General features: G+C 40.8%; 1 protein-coding gene across 2 annotated transcripts; it reads left to right on the plus strand.

Moving 5' to 3' along the window:
• Positions 1 to 1,712: 1,712 nt before the first annotated feature.
• Positions 1,713 to 23,293, plus strand: LOC308301343 (structural maintenance of chromosomes protein 6-like). Of its 2 annotated transcripts, none has more exons than XM_080745297.1 (27): positions 1,713 to 1,775; positions 3,153 to 3,340; positions 5,135 to 5,249; positions 5,358 to 5,463; positions 6,116 to 6,252; positions 7,199 to 7,260; positions 7,800 to 7,880; positions 8,012 to 8,113; positions 8,581 to 8,700; positions 8,788 to 8,886; positions 9,951 to 10,097; positions 10,270 to 10,358; positions 11,128 to 11,292; positions 12,260 to 12,438; positions 13,313 to 13,514; positions 13,884 to 13,998; positions 14,638 to 14,798; positions 15,461 to 15,596; positions 16,157 to 16,237; positions 16,984 to 17,154; positions 17,935 to 18,072; positions 18,674 to 18,819; positions 19,029 to 19,154; positions 20,692 to 20,797; positions 21,425 to 21,577; positions 21,739 to 21,836; positions 22,981 to 23,293. In XM_080745297.1, the coding sequence occupies exons 2-27, from the start codon at positions 3,164 to 3,166 to the stop codon at positions 23,081 to 23,083; spliced, it is 3,315 nt and encodes a 1,104-aa protein (XP_080601423.1). In that variant the 5' UTR covers positions 1,713 to 1,775; positions 3,153 to 3,163; the 3' UTR covers positions 23,084 to 23,293. The 2 variants fall into 2 exon arrangements, with proteins under 2 accessions (XP_080601423.1, XP_080601422.1); XM_080745296.1 differs by having other exon boundaries at positions 1,739 to 1,806.
• The last annotated feature ends 1,230 nt before the right edge of the window (positions 23,294 to 24,523 follow it).

Below are 24,523 nucleotides of genomic sequence, written 5' to 3' on the forward strand. Positions count from 1 at the left end.
AAATGCATTATGAAAAAAATACAAATACGTTGGACATAAAAAAGACTAACATTTTAATACTACTATACTAGTCATCAAGCTATAGACTTAAGTACATTCAATTCATGTTTGGAATTGTAACAGCTGAAATCAATAATATATGATGGTTTTGATATTAACCTGCTGAGGGCCGCATTAAGTGAAGATGGGGGCCGCATGTGGCCCCCGGGCCGCCAGTTGCCCATGTATGCTCTAAACAGACTCACTGGTTCACTCTCCGGTCTTGACGAATGCACAGAGCTCATATGTATCATTTCAGTACTGTAGCTTCTAGGCCAGTCATACTGAAACAGTTTGATATCACCAAGGAGCCTCAAATCAATATGTAGTAATTAAATTACTTAAAAGTGTTAATTAAAAGTGAAATCAAAAAGGTTGAGGATCACTGTTCTAGTGTCAGTGGTTCTCAAACGTTTCAGGCCATGTATGACACTGATTTACTACGACACTGGCACACAAGTCTACTAATACTTGTGGTTCTCAAATGTGTTATTTGCAAGGACCCCCATAACTTAGACAGTGTACAAAAGGAACCAAATGGACCCCATTTTGTTCCTTTTGTACATACTCTGTGTCATACTCTGAAGAAACGTGGCCTGAAACGTTTGAGAACCACTGACACTAGAACAGTGATTCTCAACTTTTTTAATTTCACTTTTAATTAACACTTTTAATTTAATTACTACACATTGATTTGCGGTCCTTGATGATATCAAACAGTTTCAGTTCGACTGGCCTAGAAGCTACAGTACTGAAATGATACGTATGAGCTCTGTGCATTCGTCAAGACCGGAGTATGAACTAGTGAGTCTGTTTACCTAGAATGTACTTCCAATGAGACTAGTCTTGTTGTCGTTATTGTATTTGTATGTGTACACTCTCAGAGTTACAAACCTCTTTATATGGTCCTTCAGGGCTAGCTATTTATGTGTTTCTGGTAATATTATAGTATGTTCATTTTGTATGTCAGTGGCAAAAAAAAAAAAAAAAAAAAAGTTTCAGGCCACGTTTCTTCAGAGTGGGTGCATCTCTCCACTCCGACATGTCTCCTTTCCGACATGTCTCCATTCCGACACTAACCCTATCTCTACCCCTACCCTAAACCTTAGGCCCATGGGGAGTGTCGTCACTCCGACAATAAGAAGTCCATTTCGGAGTGGCGACATGTCGGAATGGAGAGAGCCTCCCCTTCAGAGTATGACACTGATTTACTACGACACTGGAACATAAGTCTACCAATACTAGTGGTTCTCAAATGTGTTATTTGCAAGGACCCCCATAACTCAGAGTGTACAAAAGGGGTCCATTTGGTTCCTTTTGTACACTCTCTGAGTTACAGACCTGTTTATATGGTCCTTCAGGGCTAGCTATTTATACATATTATAGTACGCTCATTTTGTATGTCCGTGGCAAAAAAAAATAACATTTTGTAAATTAATTTGACAAAATAATGTCCACCACAAGCCAGCATGGTTATGACCCCTGCGGCCCTGCCTCAGTGCCCTGGGGTGGTGGTCCTGAGTCCAACTCCCGACCCACAGTTTGAGAACCAATGTTAACTGGCCCCACACAACACTCCAGTCCAGAAGGGGGCAGTAATGCACCACAGCGATATTTGTAACAAAAACAAAAAAAAAGATTAGAACAAGCGGTGTTGCGTTCAAGAAGAGGAAGCGCAACACACATACCATAACATACGCTTGCGTGCGCGCGCCAAGTGGACGGTACTCTCGTCTGTGAGTTTCACTTCTAGACAGCCGCTGTCAGGTACCTTCATTTATCAACTGTTCTCACATAAAAGGCAACTTTTCGTTTCTGTTTATTCTGACGTCAAAGACGTGTTATTGACGTCCGTTTGGTTTGTTTTTGGTTTGTCACGAGACCGCTTCCTGGGTGCTACACAGCTGCAACTGTCGGTTCCACACAGTTTGGTATTGTTTACTTTAGTTTTGACATGGAACAAATTCTTCGGCTAGTTCGAGCTAAACTGACACAACACTTCACTTGTCTTTTTATGTAGAAGAAAGACACTTTGAATCCGTATCCATGTACTTTTTTTTTGTTGCTCGGCCGCGCCATTCTGTGCGCTGATTTACAAGTTCACAGCGCGTAGCTTCGGTGAATCGTTGAGAGCTTTGAGATCTGCTGTTTCCGGTGCGCGACACCGTAGTACGACGATGTACACACCAAAGTGCTAGTATTTCACTTTAGAACACTCCTGGGAGGAAATCATAGAGTTTAGGGGAAAACACAATGTGTTCTCTGGCTTTTGTGTACGGTACCCCAGATAGCTTGTAAGTTGTATGTAAGATTGATTCAATATTTATATGTGTGTGGGATTGACAGATTTAAGCAGTCACATGATACACCTGACTCTGCTAGGCGTGAAATGTGCATTAAGGTAATAGATGCACACACAGGATGATATATCTGCTCTCCCCTGTTTGTTTTCTTGTGTCACAATATACACCAAAGGCATGGAAAGCTGATTGATTGAATACTTTATTAAAGGGTCGCACAGGAAAAGCTCAGGCAATACATTTCACTGATACAAGATCAACTAAATAGGATTTAAACCCAAGAAAGCACAATGGCTTGTTTACATCGGGGTCCTTTTGTACTCCATTCATAGAGGTTGCGGTGTGTAGCTTGCTGCATGGAAATGGGAGATATTTTGACCTAGACTTTTAAAATATTCATCAGAGGAAGTGCCCATTCCCATTCAAGTCCATTTCAACTTTACTCCTAAAAACATGTGAGGTCCATCCTTGCATCTCTAGACACAGATGTAGTTGTAATGCAGGGGTTCTCAACCTTCTCAACCCCCCCCCCCCCCCCCCCCCCCCAACATAATCATATTTGAACTTGGGATGTAGGGGTTGAGGCATTATATTTATTTTGACTCAGTTCCATAGATAAATAATGTGAAAATGGCAGATCTAGCTCAGAACCCCTCGAGCCATTAAAGTCTGAAAAGTCCCTAAATTGTCACCTCACTGTCATCTGGGGGCTGGGAACTCCCCCAAAATCCCAACCCACATGTTGAGAACCACTGTCCTAATGAACAAGGAGACCTTAATATTGATGAGGTATTTCACTGTGCTTGTAATTAGAGTGATCGATAATGTCGAAGAGAAGGAGCCGCGCTGTCCCCTGCTCACCCAGAAAGCAACTCCGACCCGTGGATCACGAGACGGGAGACTTTCCACCTGTTGAAGATGACGACGAGGAAGTGGAGGATGATATGATTTGTCCTAGTCCCAGTCCGTCTCTGAGACTGGGGCCAGGTGCATCACAGGAGGTATTGTTTTAATCATGGTATACTTCTGCTGCTAACCAGTGGTGGAAAAAGGACTCGCATTTCTTACTTAAAGTTATACTGTGTAAGTTGCTCAACAACTGGTCAGTAGCGGTATTGCAGGTATTTTACAGAAAACCGGTCGTGTCTGCTTTCTTCGGTCGTTTTTCATCCGGAGCCGCCGCGGACCACCGAGCGGGGCCGTGGACCACCGCGTCCGCCTGTGCCTCGCCGAGACGCATCCGTAGAGGGGTCTCACGTCCCCCTACGTCTGGTCGTAGAGTCTACGACCAGGTGTTCTGGAGTTACTGTACAGGCTACGACTCCTACACCAGAGTAAACACTACCGTTGAGGCAAGCTACTTCCTGAGAAGACGTCAAGACGCGCTGTGATTGGCCGGTAGTGTATGATCCGCGCTGTGATTGGCCGGTAGTGTATGATCCGGGAGACAACGTATACGGAAGGATGCAGATGACGTAACCTTGCCGCGAAATCCGGTCCCCGGCCAGGATCATAGAAAACATATTTACAGAAGGCTTTAGGGGCTGAAATTCACAGAGTAAGTCTTCTAAAACTTTAGTGATTTAATAGTTAGATCAAATTTAAGATTTGTTTCATTGAAAAAGTTACATACTGTAGTTTAGCTTTAAGTAAAAGTATCAATACTGTGCAATACAGAAATACTCTGTTACAAGTAAAAGTCCAGACTTTAAAATGTCACTTGAGTGAAATTACAAAAGTATTGGTATCAATCAAAATGTACAAGTAACTAACTAGTAACTATAACGTTTTAAAATAAATGTAGTGGAGTAAAAGTACAATATTTGCCTTGAGATGTAGTGGAGTGGAAGTATTGGAAATACTCCAGTAAAGTACAAATACCTCAAAATTATATTTAAGTACAGTACTACAGTAAGTAAATGTACGTAGTTAATTCACAGCACTGTCTGTTGCCAACTTACAAATATTGCTGCCTTTTATTGAACAAAACCGCTTTGTGTAAATGCTAGGTGGCGGTGACGCATTGCCAGATAGACCAGTCACAATGGCTTCCATTCTACTTCCTATCAAAGCTGTTTGTTTACAATCACCAACACAGCGTGGCTCTTCACCGCGAGCCATCACATCACACGTTTTGCGGATCCCCCAGTGTTGGGTCCAGGGCAGGAATTTCAGGAAGGCCATGGCTGATGTTGCCTTGTGCCCCTCAAACCGATGGCATGACCTAAGGCCACAGTGGCCTTAATGCCCCAGCTGACTGTAACACTTTCTCCTCTCTCTTCCTTGTCAATATGTAGACAGTAGACGCCGGTGTCTCTTGTCATGTAGACACCAGTGTCTTTTGTTGAGATTCTGAAATCTTAACTCCCCAGAGTACCCATTTGATTGGTGCACGACTGAGCATGATCAGATTGTGAATACTATCATTTATCTATTTTACTGCAGATTAGGTTATCATCCCTAACCCTTAAATTCAACAAATTCTTTCAATGGACTAAAATCTTGTTTTATTCCCTTTGTGCCCTTAAAAAATTTACAAAACCAAAGGCCAAGTGGACTTGCCCCTAAAATGACAGAATTCCTGGTTGGGTCCATTGTAGTCCAGGAAGAACTTGAGATTTAATTTAATTGTGTGATCATGTTCACAATGTCCTCGGCTACATAAAGAAATTGATTTGCGTTACTTTAGTGTTTAACTTTTGCTCTCTTATAGAAAGTGGCACAGGACTCGGAGATGGTTGAATTGATATATTTCTTGACGTGTAATAATAATAAATGTGTGTGATCATCTACAGGTTCTTCAGGTGGGCATCGTGGAGAGCATCACCTTGAAGAATTTCATGTGTCACTCACTGTTGGGACCTTTCACTTTTGGTAACAATGTCAACTTTGTTGTTGGCAACAATGGAAGTGAGTTTAATGTTTATTCTTTTCATCCATTTAACTTGTTTTTGTTTACCTCCGTATGTATACTTACATCTGTGCTTTCTTTCTGTGCTCCGTGTCATAATGTTACAGGTGGAAAGAGTGCTGTTCTGACAGCTCTCATAGTGGCCCTAGGGGGGAATGCACAGGCCACAAACAGAGGGTCCTCCCTCAAGGGATTTGTGAAAGAAGGAGAAAGGTAAAGACTGTACATACAGTATTTACTGATTTGACAAAAAGAGGATTGTCAAGACTCAAGAGTGCCAATTTGAAGCATTTCAAATTGCTTTATTTATTAGTTTTGTAGTATAGTATACCATGAGTACACAGAAAAGTTAAGTCCAACAAATGAGGAACTTTAAAACAAGGAACGACCACCTAAGGGAAACGTCTCTGTTCCCTGTTGTTCTTTGCTCCTTAATGTGTGTGTGTGTGCAACGGTAAAGAACAACCTCAACCCTTTTTTCTTTATTTTATTTTTTATCTCCCATTTTGGTCAATAGAAAATGCAGGAAGTTGCACTGCATCTTTTCCAGTAACAGTTTCTTTTCTGGGCACAACTCAAATGACATGATGTGATGCCCTTTCAGGGGTTGACACTATAAGGTCTCAGAGGCACTTGCCCGTCGGGCAAGTACAGGTCATGTTCTACTTGCCCTCAGGTCTTTGCCACTTGCCCCGTTCAAGTAGGCACAGATCTCATTATTGTTACTCAAAATAACTTCACCTGCCCGACCTCTTTTTTTACTTTCCCCGGGCAGTCGGGCAACCGTTAGTGTCAATCCCTGCCTTTGTTTTAACTTGCCTCCCATGCCACCAAATAGATCTGTTCTGTTTCTCTTTTCTCACAGTTCAGCTGATGTTTCAATCACCTTGCGAAACAGAGGGAGGGATGCTTACAGGCCAGAAGTATATGGTTCGTCCATCACAGTAGATCTGAGGATCACGCGTGAGGGTGCAAGAATCTACAAAGTGAAGAGCCAATCTGGTAAAGTCCATGAAGAGCTATAGATTAATACCCATTCATTAGCATAGACTTCACTCTTCATTCTTAGGCATAGGCTACACGGAGCTGGATGTTTCATATATCCCAGTTTTTCAGATATCCACATAGAAAAATATCTAGGTCCACACAGAGCTGGATATTTCATATATCCTGGTTTTTCAGATATCCACATAGAAAAATATCTAGGTCCACACGACAAAGATATCTAGGTCTAACAAGCACACACACAGTAAAGTCTTCAGAGATATCCGGGTTCCCTGTCTATACGGATCCAGTGAATCGGATATTTTTCAATCTCTCCACTTATTTATCCGGTTTCAAATAGGGCTGCGAATCTTTGGGTATCCCACGATTCGATTCAGAATCGATTCTTGGGGTCACGATTCACGATTTTCTTTTCAATTCTTTCAAATCCAAACTATTCGAATTCAGAAACGATTATTTTCCGATTTAAAAACGATTCTCGATTCAAAACGATTCTCTATTCAATTCATATATCAGGATCTACTACAGTCTGTGGCATGAAAGCAGAGTACATTTACGTAGCTTTTATAATTGTAAAGGTGTTATCAACTTATTGCAATAATGTAAAAACATTTCTGATCTATTCATGCTTGCACACATTCTTTTAACTTGTACAAACACAACATACTATCTAATAAATTATCTTTTTTGGAAAATGAGAATCGATTCTAATCTTAGCATGTTAGAAACACGATTCGAATTCAAATCGATTTTTTCCTGCACCCCTAGTTTAAAAAATATCCAGCTTCGCAGCTGAAATATCCAGCTTTGTGTGGCTGCAAGCGCATTAAAAAATGTCTAGCTTCAGAAATATCCAGCTCCGTGTAGCCGGCGCCTTAATTAGCTGAGATCTGTTTTTGTCTATTTATTTTGTCTCTTAACAAGTTCTCTCCTGTCTCATAAGGTCACACTATATCAACCAAAAAAGAAGAACTCCTGTCAGTCCTGGATAATTTCAATATTCAGGTAAATACGTTCCTAGATCTCCATCTCCAGCAACACACAGTCCATGTTGATATACTTGATAGCAATGTCTTGTTAAGGTCACGTGTTTTCACTCTCGAATGTTCAAGAGATATTTAATCTTCATTTACAATAATCTTCATATACAAAATATTTCACTATTTTGATGCCTCTGACTTTCTGAAAGTTAGTGTAAGAACGTAGTCGGTTAGCAGGGGAGGGTCGGACATTAGCAGCTGCGATGCAACATACTTACATACTATGTCAAATCGCAAATTTAAATGATTGCTTTTCATAGATACTGCCTCTAAACTACCATGTTTTCTTAAAAGTATTCCTCTTTGAACAACTTTTGATACTTAACAGGCGTCCTTCTCAATCAGATAAAACTGGCTTCTTTCTCAAAGGGACATTAACGACAAGTAATTGTTAGAATGTGACTCCAGTCCTCTACTGTCTATTAATTCTGTATTTACTGACCAGCATTTGCCTTTCATGTCACAGCAGGTCAGCATTATGTCATCAGTGTTTTTCTTTTTTAGGTGAACAATCCAGTTTCGATCCTTACGCAAGAGATGAGCAAGCATTTCCTTCATTCCAAAGGAGAGGGTGATAAATACAAGGTGAGTTTAATGTCCTCTTAGAGCAATACATTCATGTTATTACTTTGTGTCAAATGTGATCTATATTGCCTAAATACTTGAGCTATCAAACTGTACAGTTGGATTCATTATTTATATTTCCCCCTGTCTAGTTTTTTATGAAGGCCACCCAACTGGAACAGATGAAAGCGGACTTCGTTTACATCAAACAAACCAAGCAAATCACTGAGTCTAAAATAGAACAACATGGGGAAGTAAGACCTGATCTGCTCACTCAATTAAAATGTATTTTCTGATGAAACATTCAGTGAAATTGGCAGATTTACAAGCTCAAGAGGTGTCACATTGTGATGTGTTGTGACCTTGTAGATCATCTATTTTTGTCAAAGATATTTATTCCATAGATACAAAAGCCAGGGGCCTGATTAGACCTCTGTGGGACTGGTCAACTAAGTATACAGTATAGGATGAGATTAGTGGGTAATCACTGTTATAGTCTCTAAGGGCTTTACAGGACAACATTAATTCCTTTGAGAGATTTCCCACACCTCTTTATAATGTACATTCTGAAGCTGGATTGATGAATGTCAAATTTCTTAAACATAATGATTGGCTTTTCCTGTATAGGCTCAGTGTTTACTGTCTAGCCTCAGAAAATCAAAGCTTTTTCATTCATCCTGTTGGATTATAACTGGCTGATATATCTGTGACTTTTCTGCAGTGCTTGGCGGACCTAAAGCGCAATTATCAAGAAAAAGAGGAGCAATATAAGAGCTTGGCATCGTTGGATGAGATGAACAATAAGCTGAATGAGCTGGCAAAAAAGATGGCCTGGGCTATGGTGAGATCATCACATCTGTGTCATTTTAATTTGTAGAATATCATGCAGTATTTTCAGGATAACACTGACATGGCTTAAACATTGCAGGTGTGCGAATTGGAGCAACAGCTACAGCCGGTGCAAAATAAACTACAGGCCGATCAAAGTTCTACGACAAAATATGACGACAAGGTTCAAGAATGGAAGGTGGGGTCCAACTTCAGTCATTTTAACCTTTTTTTTTAAGGTTAACTTTATGAGGTTGAAGGACAAGTAGAGTCTGCACACTGGTTAGCCAGTGTGCAGACTCTACTTGTCCTTCATGATTCTGCTTGTCTAGCACCTGGGCAACGGATGTGCGTGCACTATTCTTTTCATAACTTTATGAGGTTAACATGAGCAGTGTCAATGTAACTCATGTCAACATTTGTATTTATTAATTGAAAAAGTACTGTTTTTGTCTTTGGGATCTTTCTTTACACTGTTTGTGTGACGAATAAATGATACAAAGACAAGTATTTCACATCAAAACTTCATATAGTTGGTGGCTCAGTCAAGATATGTTTTTGGGGCTTTTATGCCTTTATTGATAGGATAGTAGACTGACAGGAAATGGGGAGAGAGATGGGGCGTTGATGAGGTGAAATGATATTACGTAGCAGTGAATACCATGTGTTGCTAGATGGCTTGAACGCTAAGAACTTGGACGTAAACACCAGTTGTAGATAAGGTTAGAATTTAGGGAGTAGCGACAGGTTGAAGGTCACACGGCTGCCAGCAGAAGAGTGGGCCTTTGTTTTATGATTCACATAACTTATTAGAGGATATCAAATGTTTTAGCCAATTATAAGCGAGCAGTCAGGAAGAGGGGGTCAGTCTGTCTTGTCTGTGTCTTGGGGTAGAACGTATGTTCTGTGTGTGATTGTTACAGCGCTGTAAATAATGTTTTTTATTATCTTTTAACATCGTATCCAAGTCCAGGTTTGCTGTTATTTTGAGGGTTTGCTGTTCTTTTGAGAGTTTCAACTCCACTATACACGCTTAGACTAGAGTCCATAAATAATGTAGGATTTCGACGTCAGCGTGACATGCAGCAAAGGTTGGTCTGAATCGGGAATCGAACCAGCGGCACACTGTCGGGCTACACTGATCCTTTGTGGTTTGCGCCTAGACTGGTTGGCCAGCTGGCGCACCACAATATTCTTTTTAAACTTAATTTCATTTTGTATTAAACATACTATTTCCCTATTGGCTGTCTACCCCCTGTACAGAACAAGGTGACAGAGGCTGAGCAGAAGTTCAAGCAGATCCAGGATCAGGTGGAGGGCATCACACAGCGCTACAAGGATCTCCAGCCACAAAGTTCGGAGCTGAAGGCCAAAGCCCAGCAAAAAAATAATGAACTCAAATCTGGCGAGGTCAGACTTCAACCACAATTTCCACAATACTGAACAAAAGCCTGTTCACTCCTGCAAAACCTATGCAGAATAAAATGTTTTGTAAGCGCGTTCACTCCTTTATCACAAAGTCCACCCATAGTGGATTAGTGGCAGAAACATTTTTACTTAATGAACAACGTGTCCCTTTCAGGTCAGTGTACACAGAAACAAGGCCAAACTAAAAGCGCTGGAGAAGGACAAGGCCCAGCTCTCTAAGAGGATAGATGAGCTCAAGTTGAGGTACAACCACTCGCTGTCTTCATCCATCATCTATGTCCCCCGTCTGCTTGTACTGACCCACAAAGGTCATCATCAGTCATTAGAGCAATACGTAATGGGAAGCCACAGAATACACAGTAGATGAGTTAAAAGATCATCTGAAATGAAATTGGCATAAATCTGTTTAATTAAAAAAATTAAAATGTGATCTCAACAATTTATTCCAGTAGAATTGGTAGTTCTACACCTGTACCGCGCCTTTCAGGGAAGAGCGGAGGACAAAAAGCTTGTCACTGCTGCAGCCTGAATGTATTGATAATTTGTGTTGTGATAATTCAATCGATTACTTTTGATTAATTGAATAAGATATGGGTTTTTTATTTATATTCTTGGATTAACGACTTCAGCATCATTTTATACTTTGCGGTTTCGTGCCAAAGGTGAAAATGGCAGATATACCAGCTCAACGCATTGCACCGCAAAGAGTTGTGAGCTTGTAGATATGCTATTTTCACTATAAATATGTCGCCTGTAAAGACATGCCCTAAATAGAGGGCATTTTTTTATGGATTATTTTGGATTGGATTATTATTGCTCTATGCATGCATGCATACATATTTATTTGTATTAATCGATTAGTTTAACTGTTCACAGCTATTAGGAGAGCATGATGAGCAGCATTGTTTAATCTTTGTCCATTCCTGCTTCTATCAATTACCCCAGTATCTATTGATACCTGAATGTTTAATTATTTTATCTATCTGTCTATCATATTTGTATCCCCATCTAGCATCAGTAAGAGCAATGAGGAGGAGAGCGAGGCGAGGGCAAGGCTTATAGAGAAGCACGAGGCTCAGCTGGAGAGTTTGAGCCACAAGGACTCCACACTGGCCCAGCAGATGGACCAGTACCAACAGGCCATCACTGCCACTAAGGACGAGCTCGGCAAGATGAGGTGGGTAGTAGGAGACTGGAGAATTGACTGGTTGGCAGTGGGGACGAAGGAACTTGACTGGGAGTGGATTGTAGCGTTCTAGTGTGGACACTACCATCCACTTATCTTTATCTTGCCCGGTGGGAATGCCCCTCAAGACAGCCTTTCTACCCTCTTGGCTACAGACACACTTTAGCTGACACGTTATAATCTGTTCCTCATACAATGCTTTATTCTAGAAGTGCTTGATTCCAATATGGGACAGACAGATTTGTCTAGTGAGGTAATGTTTGTGTACCAATAGTGATAGCCCTGCAAGGCAAATGGACCAGGCTTTAACTCTTTCCATGGGGGGGGGTGTATTATATAACATGTTCCAGAACCACAATTTCTTTACAAATTATCCCAACTTATGATTTAATTCAATTTACAGGGTTCACACGGTCATGAAATTCCTGGAAATATTTTGAAATTTGAAAAATATTTTTCCAGTACTGGAAAGGTTTTGGAATTGATCAAGGGTCCTGGAAGGTCCTGGAAAAAATAGCTATGCATTGTCTTTGGTTATTGATTTTGTTAATACCTCTGAAATGACAAATTAAACATTGGCCAAATTGTCAAATATTAGATGCAGAAGTAGTGAAAATAGCAGATCTACATGCTATTTTCATAATACAATTCCTCTACTCTTAGTGCTCGTCAGGGTGCCCGGGTCCCCAGTTCAAATATGATTATTTTGGGCGTCACGGCCTGAAAAGGTTGAGAACCACTGGCATACACTGCCTGTCTTTGGGCATTGTGCATAGGAGTAAGCGACTCGTTATTGAGATGAATTATTGTTATATAGTCCTGGAAATCGGGTTAAAAATTCTGGAAACGTTTTGGAAAAGTTTTGGAAATGAATTGGTTAAGATGTGTGGGAACCCTGAATTTAGTATTCCTTTGCCTTCTTGTGTCTGTGATTGACTCTTCTCCACCCTGTCATCAGGCGAGAGCAGGACACCCTCCAGAGGGCCATAGAAGTGAACAGGAGGAATCTGCAGACAATGGAGGGCAGCCGGTCCAACCGCCTGCGGCGCTTTGGCGAGCACATGCCAGCGTTCCTCAACACCATCCAGGAAGCCTTCAAGAAAGGCCAGTTCAAGCAGAAACCCCGTGGACCTCTGGGTAAAACACTCTATATTTGGTGGAGGAGGGCAACGAATATTGACGTACATAACTAATGAGCTTAAATTTAAAATCTTATAGATATGTAATTCAAAAATATTGTAGATTAGAATTGTGTTAATGCTTGTCGGTATGCTTGCCCATAATTTACTAAAGCATATCAATCATGATTCATGATACGGTGCCATCATTTACCATAATTTAATAAATCATCTAACATCTAGAATTAGTGTGCAACAACCTTTTAATTATTCCCATCCTTCTTCTTGGTTGTCTGGACCTCCACTGCTGTTCAAGGTTTTGGTTTGGTTGTGTGCTGCCACTTGCTTTCTAAATGATCAGTGTTGTGAGTTAACAGAATGCAGGCATTGTGAATTACTGCAAGCTGGTGTAGTGTAAAATAAGAGTTAAAACAGTACATTGCAGTGCAATTAATATCATGAACCTTTGTTTGCTGCAGAGCTTATTTTCTTAATTCATCCAAAATCCAGTGCAAAATTCATTTTGAAAATTGCAGTGGGAAGCCATAGTGCAAGTACTACTCAATAAGCGGCACTTGACTGTACAGATAGATGCACAGTGGTGGCAGGAACCTGCCAAGATATCTGGAATATGTTTAAATTTATAATTTAAAGCTCTAATATTCAATATCATTGTCAGAAGATGATTCCGCTTTCACTATACTTCATTAGAATGTAATAATTCTGTAGCTTAAATGCTCTTCCCGGTCCTGTATCACTTCAGGAAAAATAAAGAGGGGGGAAAAAAGTGTTTTTTCATTCCAGACATGCCTGAAGCTGCCAGTGAGACCATATACTTGGCACCAGGGAATTGCCCCCATTTCTTTATATCCATTGTTATCTCTTTACCCTAGGTTACTGTATTGGCCTAAAGGACCCAGAGATGGCCCTGGCTGTGGAGATCTGTCTGAAAGGCCAGCTGCAAGCCTTTGCCTGTGACAACTATGAGGATGAGAAGGTGCTGAAAGGCCTCATGGTCAAGACGTTCCCCGGGGGCCGCAGGCCTAACATCATCACAAGCGCCTTCCTCACGAAAGTCCACGACACCAAAAGGAGGTAAGGGCTGGTATAATGGAACTATTGTTAGAGGAGTGGGCATTAACCAGTTTGATCGAGCCCTCGTAAATTGCGCCTGACATTTGTACTGTTCAGTAACTTTGATCCTGCCTGGAGAAATCTAGATAACATTGCAAATGAATGTAGTCAAAGAGCTGCAATTGGTGCATCCTGAGATAACTGACCACTTTGCATGCAGTACCACTTTTCACCTCTAGAGGTACACATTTCCCCATTTGGGAAACGCACCGTTTTATTTTGTATTCTGTTCAGTTTACTTTTATTTTTTGAACTTTACTTGGCTGTACTTTATTCCTTTGCCATTGTAACATGTTTAAATTTAAATGGTTGTCTGACTGTTTGTGCCAGGGCTGTCAACCATCGTGACTATCCCTCAGTGCTGCAATCTCTAGATATTGAAGACCCGGTTGTGGCCAACTGTCTGATTGACCAGAGGGGAATAGAAAGCGTCCTGCTCATCAAGGTGACAAGCAATAGCTCACTGTGTTTAGGGAAATACCTCAGTTAATCTAACATTCAGGGTTCCCACGGTCATGAAAGTCCTGGAAATATTTTGAAATTTGAAAAATATTTTTCCAGTACTGGAAAAGTTTTGGAATTGATCAAGGGTCCTGGAAGGTCCTGGAAAAAATAGCTATGCATTGTCTTTGGTTATTGATTTTGTTGATACCTCTGAAATGACAAATTAAACATTGGCCAAATTGTCAAATATTAGAGGCAGAAATTGTGAAAATAGCTACATGCTCACAACGCCTCGCAACGCGAGGCGTTGTGAGCATGTAGATCGGCTATTTTCACAATAAAATTCTTAGTCAGGGTGCCGGGTCCCCAGTTCAGATATGATTATTTCGGGGATCACGGCCTGAAAAGGTTGAGAACCACTGGCATACACTACTTGTCTTTGGGCATTGCGCATAGGAGTAAGCGACTCGTTATTGAGCTGAATTATTGTTATATAGTCCTGGAAATCGGGTTAAATATTCTGGAAAAGTTTTGGAAATGAATTGGTAAAGATGTGTGGGAACCCTGAACATTGCTGCTGTAGATATTTGTCACAGTAAATTGACTTAATTTTTGGGCTCTGCTCATTTCTCTGAGGAAGGACAAAACAGAGGCTCGTCGGGTGATGCAGGGCCGCCAGCCGCCAGAGAATTGCTCCATGGCCATCACTAAGGAGGGAGACCAGATCTTCTCTAACCGCGCCTACACCGCTGAACACAACAGAGCCAATTACCTCAGTGGAGACGTGGAGGAGGAGATCAGGTCAGCATGAAAGTTATTTCAAGAAAGCTGTTACTTGCCCATTGATGTTGGTTTCCTTGTGTTTTCTACAACAGACCTGCCAACCTGTAAGCATTGTGTTGATGCACACACCAACTACATGTGCTCTGCTTGCATTATCAAAGTGAATGTTTGTCAATATACATTTTGAATTATTTGCAATTTCTACTGTGTGATGGCCTATACATTGAACAGTGCAAAGAGTAAAGAAAAAACACTGCATTTTTATTTTGCTAAAATCTTGTATTTTACTATCTTGTGTTAATTTAATTGAAAAGAAGGGCAAAGAAAGGAAAGGGAGATGTCGCATAGTATTTACAGGGTTCCCACACATTTTTACCAATTCATTTCCAAAACTTTTCCAGAATATTTAACCCAATTTCCAGGACTATATAACAATAATTTAGCTCGATAACAGGTCACTTACTCCTATGCGCAATGCCCAAAGACAGGTAGTGTATGCCAGTGGTTCTCAACCTTTTCAGGCCGTGGCCCCCGAAATAATCATGTTTTAACTGGGGACCCTTGATACATTTCAAAACTTTTCCAGTACTGGAAAAATATTTTTCTAATTTCAAAATATTTCCAGGAATTTCATGACCGTGGGAACCCTGTATTTGACTTCCTGTTCTGACCCTTCCCAGACACTTGAGGTCCGAGCTAGAGAACCAGAAGGGCCAGGCTGCTCGTTTCCAGAATCAGATGGCGAAGGTGGATGAAGGCATCAAGCAGAACGAGACTCTGCTGAGGCGAGCCCAAATGGAGCAGAGAAACACCAAGGTACGTTTCTGCTTTTCGCACTTGACATTCTTGCCTTTATTGTCTATCATTTGCACATACATAGTTTATAGCAGGGGTCTTCAACAGGGGGTCCGGGACCCCCAGAGTTACTACAGGGGGTCCTCCAAATCTTTGTGTGATATAATATTTTTTTTCTTCCTTTTTTATATTAACCACTTGAACCCTAGCGTCCATATTCGGAGAACTTTAACCAAAAATAGCAGATCTACAAGCTCACAACGCCTCGCAGTAGATCAGCTATTTTTGGCAAATAGCTTTGGTGTAGAGGGGAAAAAGAGCAGACTAAGTACAGAGTGAAAGGTCAAGTTTATAAAGTATTGACGGTTCAAGTGGTTAAATATCTGAAAACACAAATTGACATGAATCCAAAATACACTGATGATTGTGCTGTCAAACAATGAAACTATATGGAATCTATGAAAAGGTTGTGGTGGTCCCTGCTTCCTCTCTCTCTTAGTCTCAACTAAGGGGTCCTTGGCCTGAAAACATTGAAGACCCCTGGTTTATAGAAAATATAATTCTACATAATGTTGTTCCAGGAAAAAGCAAGGAAACTGCAGGTTGAGGTGAATGAGCTGCAGAATGTAGAGGAGCCACAGTCCGAGGACCTCAAGCCCCTGGTGCGTATCCCAAGATTGCTCTCGGTTTCCAGAAATCTGAACAACCTACATACGTTTTAGTCGTTCGTTTCTCTCTCCTATACCAGCATGTTCTTCCAGCCGTTTCTTTTCTGCCACAGCACTTTAAGGGCAGGGTTGCCAACATTGGACAGTCAGAATTCAGGATATTTTTGGGGGGTAGTTTGGGGGGGCGTAGAACTCAGATTTTGATCATTTTATTAGGCTTGCTTTACTCTCATTGGAAAATGATGGGTACAATTTAAGCAATTAAAACACAAAAAGTAGGTGTACAGAATTTGATTTGATAACTGAAGCAATGTAAGAACCATTCTCTACTAGTATTCACTACTTACTGTAAGTGAATATCTCACTATGATTACATGCACTGCCCACAACCCTTAAGCTGGGGGTCCTCCCCCAGAACATTTTGAACATGGTAGATGTAATTTCCTGTTTTCTGGTTATTCTTTTTTTAAGCCCCTGCTTTTCTTTTTTTAAGCCCCTGCTTTTTAAATTCAAATACTGACTTGTTGAATCCAGGGGAAATTATCATCACTTATAGTGTTCCCCTTTCTGATTCTAGTTAGTCCTGAAGGGGGGTTAAGGGGACTTTTAGTACCTGAGATCATGGAATGAGGGAACCCTGCCACAGATGTAGGAGCTCAACATCTGATACACATTCAGGGTATGCTAAACACATCTTGGACACACCTCATCACCTCATGTAATCCACTGCTCTCCAACAGGAGGAGGACCTAGAGGAGATTATGGGTAGGATCTCTTCTATTCGTGGCGAGTTGGAGACATCGCAGACTCAGATGGCCCAACTCAAGGCCTCCTACGATGAGTCGGAGCAGGAGTACAATCAGCTCAAGGAACAGATCAATGGCGTGTCAGAGGAAGTCGAAAACATCAAGGTACACAGACTACACACTACACTAGGGATGTCCTAAAATATTTGTCAAATCTATTTGCACATTATAAAATGGAGACATTGTTGAGACCTCAATCGATGAACTCTGACACCTGAGGCCAATTCCAAAATGTTTTTCTGAAAAATGTATGTTGATATATATGTGGCAAAATCTAAAATGATAACAGATATCGTACCTGATTAGCCAAAGCTCTCTGGCAACTTCTGTCTTCGAGTAAACCAGCGCATTCGTCATATAGTTCTGTCTCCCGAGTGAACCAGTGCATGCTCAGTTGGCAGTAGGTCTGCAGACAGTCTTCTGCCATTTATCTGATTATATTAAAGTCAATGTAAACGCTTGGGAATATCCCACATAAGTGCTGACTTTGCAGGAATCAATTAAAATATGCACAATTCTCGCAGTCTCAGTCTGAGTCACATTAAAGCTGAATTCCACAAGGTCACAACATGGGCCATACTTACTTAGTCTTCAATGTGCATTCACACTGGACGCAATAAAAGTAATCGTATAGATTAATCGTGTATAATCAAATGCATCGCTCTGTCATCACACAAGACATCACACTTACTATTGAAACAATGTTTTCCCCACATTATTTGAATGATATCGCTCCAAAGAATTGCGCCACGTCATGCATGTTCAGTTTAGCCACATTAGATAGAAGGTATTGGATCAAATCGGCTTGTGTTTGTCATATCTTAATTTGTGCACAAATTATACATTGCCGTGGTTGACTCCTTTTTCTCCTTTGTTCCACTATAGGAGGAGCTAAGTGTGTGTGACCAGGAGGTGAACAAATGTAAGCACCACCTGAAGCATTACGAGGATAAACTCAAGGGCCACATCAAAAGCATCCAGGCCCTCAAAGACTCCCTGAAGGTCCAGGAACAGGAGCTCCAGGTACTCTTTATAGGGACAAGATAAAGTGTTTCTTCTTGTCCTAATGTAAGCAGGTGCACAATTAGTTGAGTAAAATGTTATAATCCGCACTCACAATGTCAGGTATAAGAGTCTTTTTTAATGAAATGTCAGCAGCAGCAGCAGCAGCAGGCAAACAGACGCGTTTCGGCTAGGCCGTCATCAGTCTAACATGATGACATAATGTTACACTGATGACGGCCTAGCCGAAACGCGTCTGTTTGCCTGCTGCTGAAATTTCATTAAAAAAGACTGTTATACCTGACATTGTGAGTGCGGATTATAACTTGCTACTTGATTATACTCTGAATCTGCACCCAGAACCCCCTCAGACCGCTTTCTATAATCGAGTTGAGCTGACCTGTCCCTGCATGGAGAAACACAATTAGTTGAAACAACAAAATGTGAACTTGTGGGGTTAGTAACGGAATGCCTAGTGTGGCATTCAAGGGGAATTGGTAGAATTTCAAAATTGGAGGAGTGTTACAGTTGAAGAGCTCAAATACTGTACATTGTTGCTTTAATGCGATTCATTTACAGTATTATGAATGTCTTACTTTCATATCTCTGTGATGTGATGCAGGAAGCTGTAGCCAATGCCACAGAGATGTGTCCTGAGCGACAGGAGGTGACTCGGACTCTTAAGAGCCTGGACACAGAGATAAGCCGTCTCCGGGTTAAGATCACCTCCAAGCAGGACCAGCAAGGCAACCGTGAAGAGATTATTAGGTAGGTCACCATGCCGCCACTTCCCACCTCATGTCTTCTGTCAATATGTTTGCATAAAGGTAGACATTGCTTGGACTGCTGTAAAGCCTTGCTTATAGGGATGCAATAGCTCTAGGTTTAATATTGGAACTGTACGGTTCATCTTTAGTGCATCTTTACTTGTTTTCCACTCAAAATATCTTATTTCACCTTTGCATGTGACTCCCCAGGCAGTACCACGAGGCCTCTAAGAACTATAAGAATGTGAGCCAGCAAGTGAAGTCCCTCAACAAATTCATCCAAACCCTGGATGGAATTGTCACACAGAGAATCAAGGCCTATGACGAGCTCAGGAGGTTAGTTGGAACTAATACCTGTCAGTACAGTATTTAAAGAATGACTTATTGAATTTGTTTCAGCCTGAATAAGTCTTAAAATAGTTCTATTGAGGAACCCTAGATTTTTCGATCCGACTCCCATTGTGTGCCTTGTTTAACGATAACCAGGGAACCCTCCCAACAAACAAGTGAGTGTAAATAGTGTGATGGTGGAAAAAGGGACCCACCCACATGTGACTGGTACTCCGTCTTGTTTTAATAGCTTCAGCAGCTTCTTGCTGCACATTCGGATCATCTGCCGCCAGGAGAGCCTGGTTTAAATCGATAGCATTTAGTGCAGATTCATTCGAACTTTCCCAAAACGATTGCCTGGTCCCCGCTGGCCAGCTTTCACATTGGCCAAGATTCTTCTGTGCCTGAGTACACTTCATCTGTAATGGTATTTATGTGCCTCCTTGGGGCGCTGTTGACTATGGGCCTTTGGTAGATGGAGAACGTCATGTCACAGAAGAAGAGTCTTGTCAGAGTCAGCGAATATTAAAGTTTGACTGTGTTCCTGACATTGTCTTGAGTTGTAATAATAACCGAACAACAATGCACAACCAAAGCAGCGTTTGCTGACTGTCTTTAAAACATCACAATGTAACATTGTCTGTAATCATCCTATAACCGTAACGTCACTGGTGCATCCTTGATATCTTAATAGTGACGTCATGGACCAATCCTTGTCATTTTCATTCTAGCAGCAGCGTCGCTACCGTAGTCCACTGCTTGTTTTTAGAACGATGGCTTCACATTACAGCTTACCGTTCCCAAGGAAGCGCCAAACTGATTCCAGACCACCTCCCGAGGCGGTCTCGGGTACGGTGCGGTGATGTGTTTCCGGGAACGGTACGCAGCCTTCACACTATCACATCTGCCAAGTGGTCTCGAGTGCACACCCGGGACTGCAGTGTGAATTCGCAACTTGAGTACAACATGAGATAGTTTCCAACCCTTACAGTAAAGTTTACACCAATAGGGTGCTGAATTTGTGGTTTTCAACACTTGATTACAATCAAAATCATTTTAGTGCTAAGTTGCTCTTTTAAGTATGGCATTGAGTATACAGAGAACTCCAGAACCATTGCATGTCGTGTTTTCACTGTTTTTAAATGAGGATACAGGGAACTCCAGAACATTGCATGTTGTGTTTTCACTGTTTTTAAATGAGGATACAGAGAACTCCAGAACATTGCATGTTGTGTTTTCACTGTTTTTAAATGAGGATACAGGGAACTCCAGAACATTGCATGTTGTGTTTTCACTGTTTTTAAATGAGTATAGAGAACTCCAGAACCATTGCACGTTGTGTTTTCACTGTTTTTAAATGAGTATAGAGAACTCCAGAACCATTGCATGTTGTGTTTTCACTGTTTTAATCATCAATTTGAGGGTGTATGTCTGACTGTATGAACAGTTTTAATAATTGTTTATTAACTAAACCTTGACATTTTACCTCATTTACCTTTCTTTCCTCTTCTATACCTAACCTGTCTTCCTTGCTCTCTCCTAGCTTGATGGCCCTTCGTTGTAAATACTATTTTGACAGTATGTTGGGCCAGAGAGGCTACACCGGAACTATGGCATTTGATCATAAGAAGGAAACTCTCACAGTCTCAGTAAGAATCTGTTAATTGTCTGTAACGTGGCTTCCCTGTCAGCCTTTTCCAATGAAAACCAAACATGCATTCTTTATAGGACAGTATGATCAAAACAAAATTAGCAATATTTCAATGTATTTTATTAACAGCATTCTATTTGCATACAAATGATTATTTTTGCTAAATGGCATGAACACAATTATCTTAATATGTGAAGCAAGTCAAGGCTAAAGCTAATGTCTTTGTTGTGCTTCTTTGCATCTCTATGCCCTTTATACGGCCTAACAGCCTGCCATATACACCTTGGACCATAGTTACCTAACATTAATGCGTCTTCATGCATAAAACCAGCCTATCAACCCGTGCACACAAGCTTTTTTTGCATTTGGAAGCCATGTCGCAAATGGGCATGAGATTTTAGCATTGTATGGCCTGATTAATGTTTGTTGAAGCATAAAAAATAGAGTTGTATTCAGAGAGGTTCAGTGTTTACACACATATTTACACTGCATATATTTTATAATCATGCACCCTCTATCAACTGTCACTTAATTAATCCATTTCCATCCGTTTTCTCAAATTGGCCCTTACCGTGTTCTCTACCCTACTACATTCAATCTATTGTCTTATCTTGATGTCTTCCAGGTCCAGCCCGGTCAGGGTGGCAAGGCTAATCTGAGCGACATGCGTTCCTTGTCAGGGGGAGAGCGTTCTTTCTCCACGGTCTGCTTCGTGCTGTCTCTGTGGGCAATCACAGAGGCCCCATTCCGCTGCCTTGACGAGTTTGATGTCTACATGGTACTGTCTTGTTAGACTCATTGGCAAGCAATTTTACTGTTAATATTATTGTGTTTTAATTTGTTCTATGATACTAATGTTGGCTATAGAAATGTGTATGTACAGTACTGCTCTCAATCTGTTCTTAGACAATAATACAGCCTGTGTGTCTTGTCTATCAGGACATGGTGAACAGAAGGATTTCTATGGACATGATGCTGAAGGTTGCCTCAAACCAGTTTAACAGGCAGTTCATCTTCCTCACCCCACAGAGCATGAGGTAAGCCACCATGTATCACATCCAAGGGCGTCACAAGGGGGGGGGGGAGTGGGACTGAGTTACCAAGGCCCAAGGTGGAGGGGCCTTAATTATTTTATACTTTAGCTATTGAAAATAGCAGATCTACACAGAGTGGCGCGCTGCGAGCTTGTAGATCTGCTATTTTTTGAAAAGTTGTGAATATTTGTGCAAATCTTTGAATATATGTATGGCCAAATACATCATTTTGGGGGTCCTTCACATGAAAATGTTTGAGCACCACTGACATAGAAACATAGGTTTTTCAAAAAACCTTAGAAGGATTTGAAATATTCAAAGACTTTTCACGATTCAAATATAGCAGATCTAAAGGTCGCAGCACGGCACTCGGTGCCGCGTTATGAGCTTGTATATCTGCTGTTTTTCAATAGTTAAAGCACAAAATGTGAGTGAATCCCTGATCACATCCCTGTATGAGCATATGATGTCAACTTAAACCAGTAAGACTCCCTAAATCGGGAGATAAGCGACCACCAGGTCGCATGTTTTCTCGTCGAAAATCTAAATGGTGGCCCGGCCCGATCTGGATAATCCAGTATGAACCAATCACAAAGAGTCCCACTTTGGCCAGTCTCAGAAAACGGATGCATTGAGAGGGCGTTCAGACTGAATAATGGAGTGAAACAAAATGAAAATTCAGGCTGGGAGTGGCTAGGATAATAAGTGGCTTAGGAGCTTATTGCCCAAATTGTTTTTATGGCAAATTTGGATTTTTGTTATCTTAATCTGCTGTATAAATTCGGCATATTTAAAGTTTTTTTTTTTGTATGTTTTTATACTCTTAATTTAATGTTACAGTACTGCACTAGTTCTGTATAGAGGCCAGCCTGGAGCCGTGTGGAACTCGGATGCTGCATTATCAAATGCTATTTTCTTGCTGTCTAAAGGAGGCTTTGTATGGGAATTATTGCTGGGAATTGGTTGTGGCCCTCACTAATCAAACTATGTCAATGACAAATCATGCCCACGTGATTATCTCTACATATTGCCTGCCCATATTTTAGCTTATTCATAAATTACTCGTATAACATTTTATGCCGGAACAACAACAGTCCAGTCAACCATTTAATTGCTGTTGCTATTGGTCTTTTTTTTATCTTCTCAGCTCCATTCCCTCCAACAAACTGATCCGTATCCTCCGGCTCAATGACCCTGACCGTGGACCTCAGTCCCGTGGACAGAGAGGCGAAGACGAGGAGATGGATTAAGACCGTCCCGCGATTGTGTTTATAGTTGTTTTTAATTCTCTTGATTCACTTTAGTTTATTGAAAGAAAATGTAAAACCTCTTACTTTTCTTTTTTTCCTGTGGATATTTTTCTTCCAGAAGTTGTAAGACCTCACATAAGTTTATTTAAAGGTCATTTAATTTAAAAGAAAATTAACTAAGACGCTTTCTTGTTTTTTACTGTTTTTCAATAAAGGATTAAAGTTTTGAAAATAAATGTCTTTCCATGTTACTTTTTCACCTTATCACCAAGTAGTAAGGGTAAACCAGCTTTAAAACAAACATTTTCTTCTGTAATATTATTATTTTTAAACTTTCATATTTTATATTTTATATTTTTTTAAACTTTCACAATTTTCATTGTGCATGCAGTGAAATATTCAAAAGCATTTTTTGTTTTAATTTAGATTTTTATGGCATACAGCTCATGCTGAGGTGTTATGGAAGCCCAGGTTTGCTTTGACAGAGGCCTAAATGCCTGTCCATAGTATCTCCGAAATGTTGGTCAAATTTCCGATTCAGTCTAATGCTTTTCAGAAGTTGCGAGGGCAGGGGTTAAAGTTCTCAGTCCTGGGGACTGATTTCAGTCTTGAGGATTCCATGTAGACCAGGGGATAATACTGATTATTTTTTTACCTTTTTTTACCCTGTAATGTAAAGTTAAAGTTCCAGTTCCATATACATTGACATGACATTCATAATGTGTGTGTATTGGTATAAATGTATATGGGCTAATACTGTAAAGATATAGTTCTACAGTCAGATACACTTCCTTCCAAAGTGCTGCTGGTAGCCAGCAAAAAAGCAACAAGATTGTGGTATAAAAGTGACCCTCCAACTTGTGAGCAGTGGCTGTGCATTGTGGAGGAAATATATGTGATGGAGAGATTTACACACAAACTCAGGATACGAGAAATGGACTGAATATAAAACCCAACAGAATGACACCACAAATGTCTGACATGGACTAAAATGTGATAACCAAATGATGTAATAATGTTGATAAAAATAGAAAGAAAGTACTACAGAAAATCTAATGGAAAAACCTTTGCAGAGTGAAAGTGTGCTTAAACGACAGTCTCTCTCCAAACCATCAACACGCAAGGCAACAGCTGTTTAAGCACAATACAATATTCTCTATGCACAGCAGCCATATTGGAAAGAAAAGGGCTTCAGTTCAGGGACACTAATGGTTCCTTTAGGAGGTTTCAAATATGGCCCTTACCCTTACGGGTGTGTAACTCAGGTACAATTGGTTCCATTGGTACACTCAAGAGTTATGGGGGTCCTTGAAATTAAAATGTTTGAGAACCACTAAATGGAACAGAACCTGAGATAGTCGGGGGCCTTAAGGGGAGAAAATATACATTTCCTGCAAATCAGTCTAAAAGTGCCCAATTTTGCACAGATGTAGCCCAGTA

This window comes from Nannobrachium achirus (assembly GCF_963921795.1).
Source record: "Nannobrachium achirus genome assembly, chromosome: 16".
Taxonomy (NCBI): domain Eukaryota; kingdom Metazoa; phylum Chordata; class Actinopteri; order Myctophiformes; family Myctophidae; genus Nannobrachium; species Nannobrachium achirus.

Bases quoted from the DNA above. Each gene is read 5' to 3' on its own strand.
- LOC308301343 (XM_080745297.1), top strand. From the start codon at position 3,164: ATGTCGAAGAGAAGGAGCCGCGCTGTCCCCTGCTCACCCAGAAAGCAA. The intron at 17,155-17,934 runs GTACACAGACTA...GTTCCACTATAG, and splicing joins AGGAAGTCGAAAACATCAAG to GAGGAGCTAAGTGTGTGTGA. The intron at 18,820-19,028 runs GTAGGTCACCAT...GTGACTCCCCAG, and splicing joins AACCGTGAAGAGATTATTAG to GCAGTACCACGAGGCCTCTA.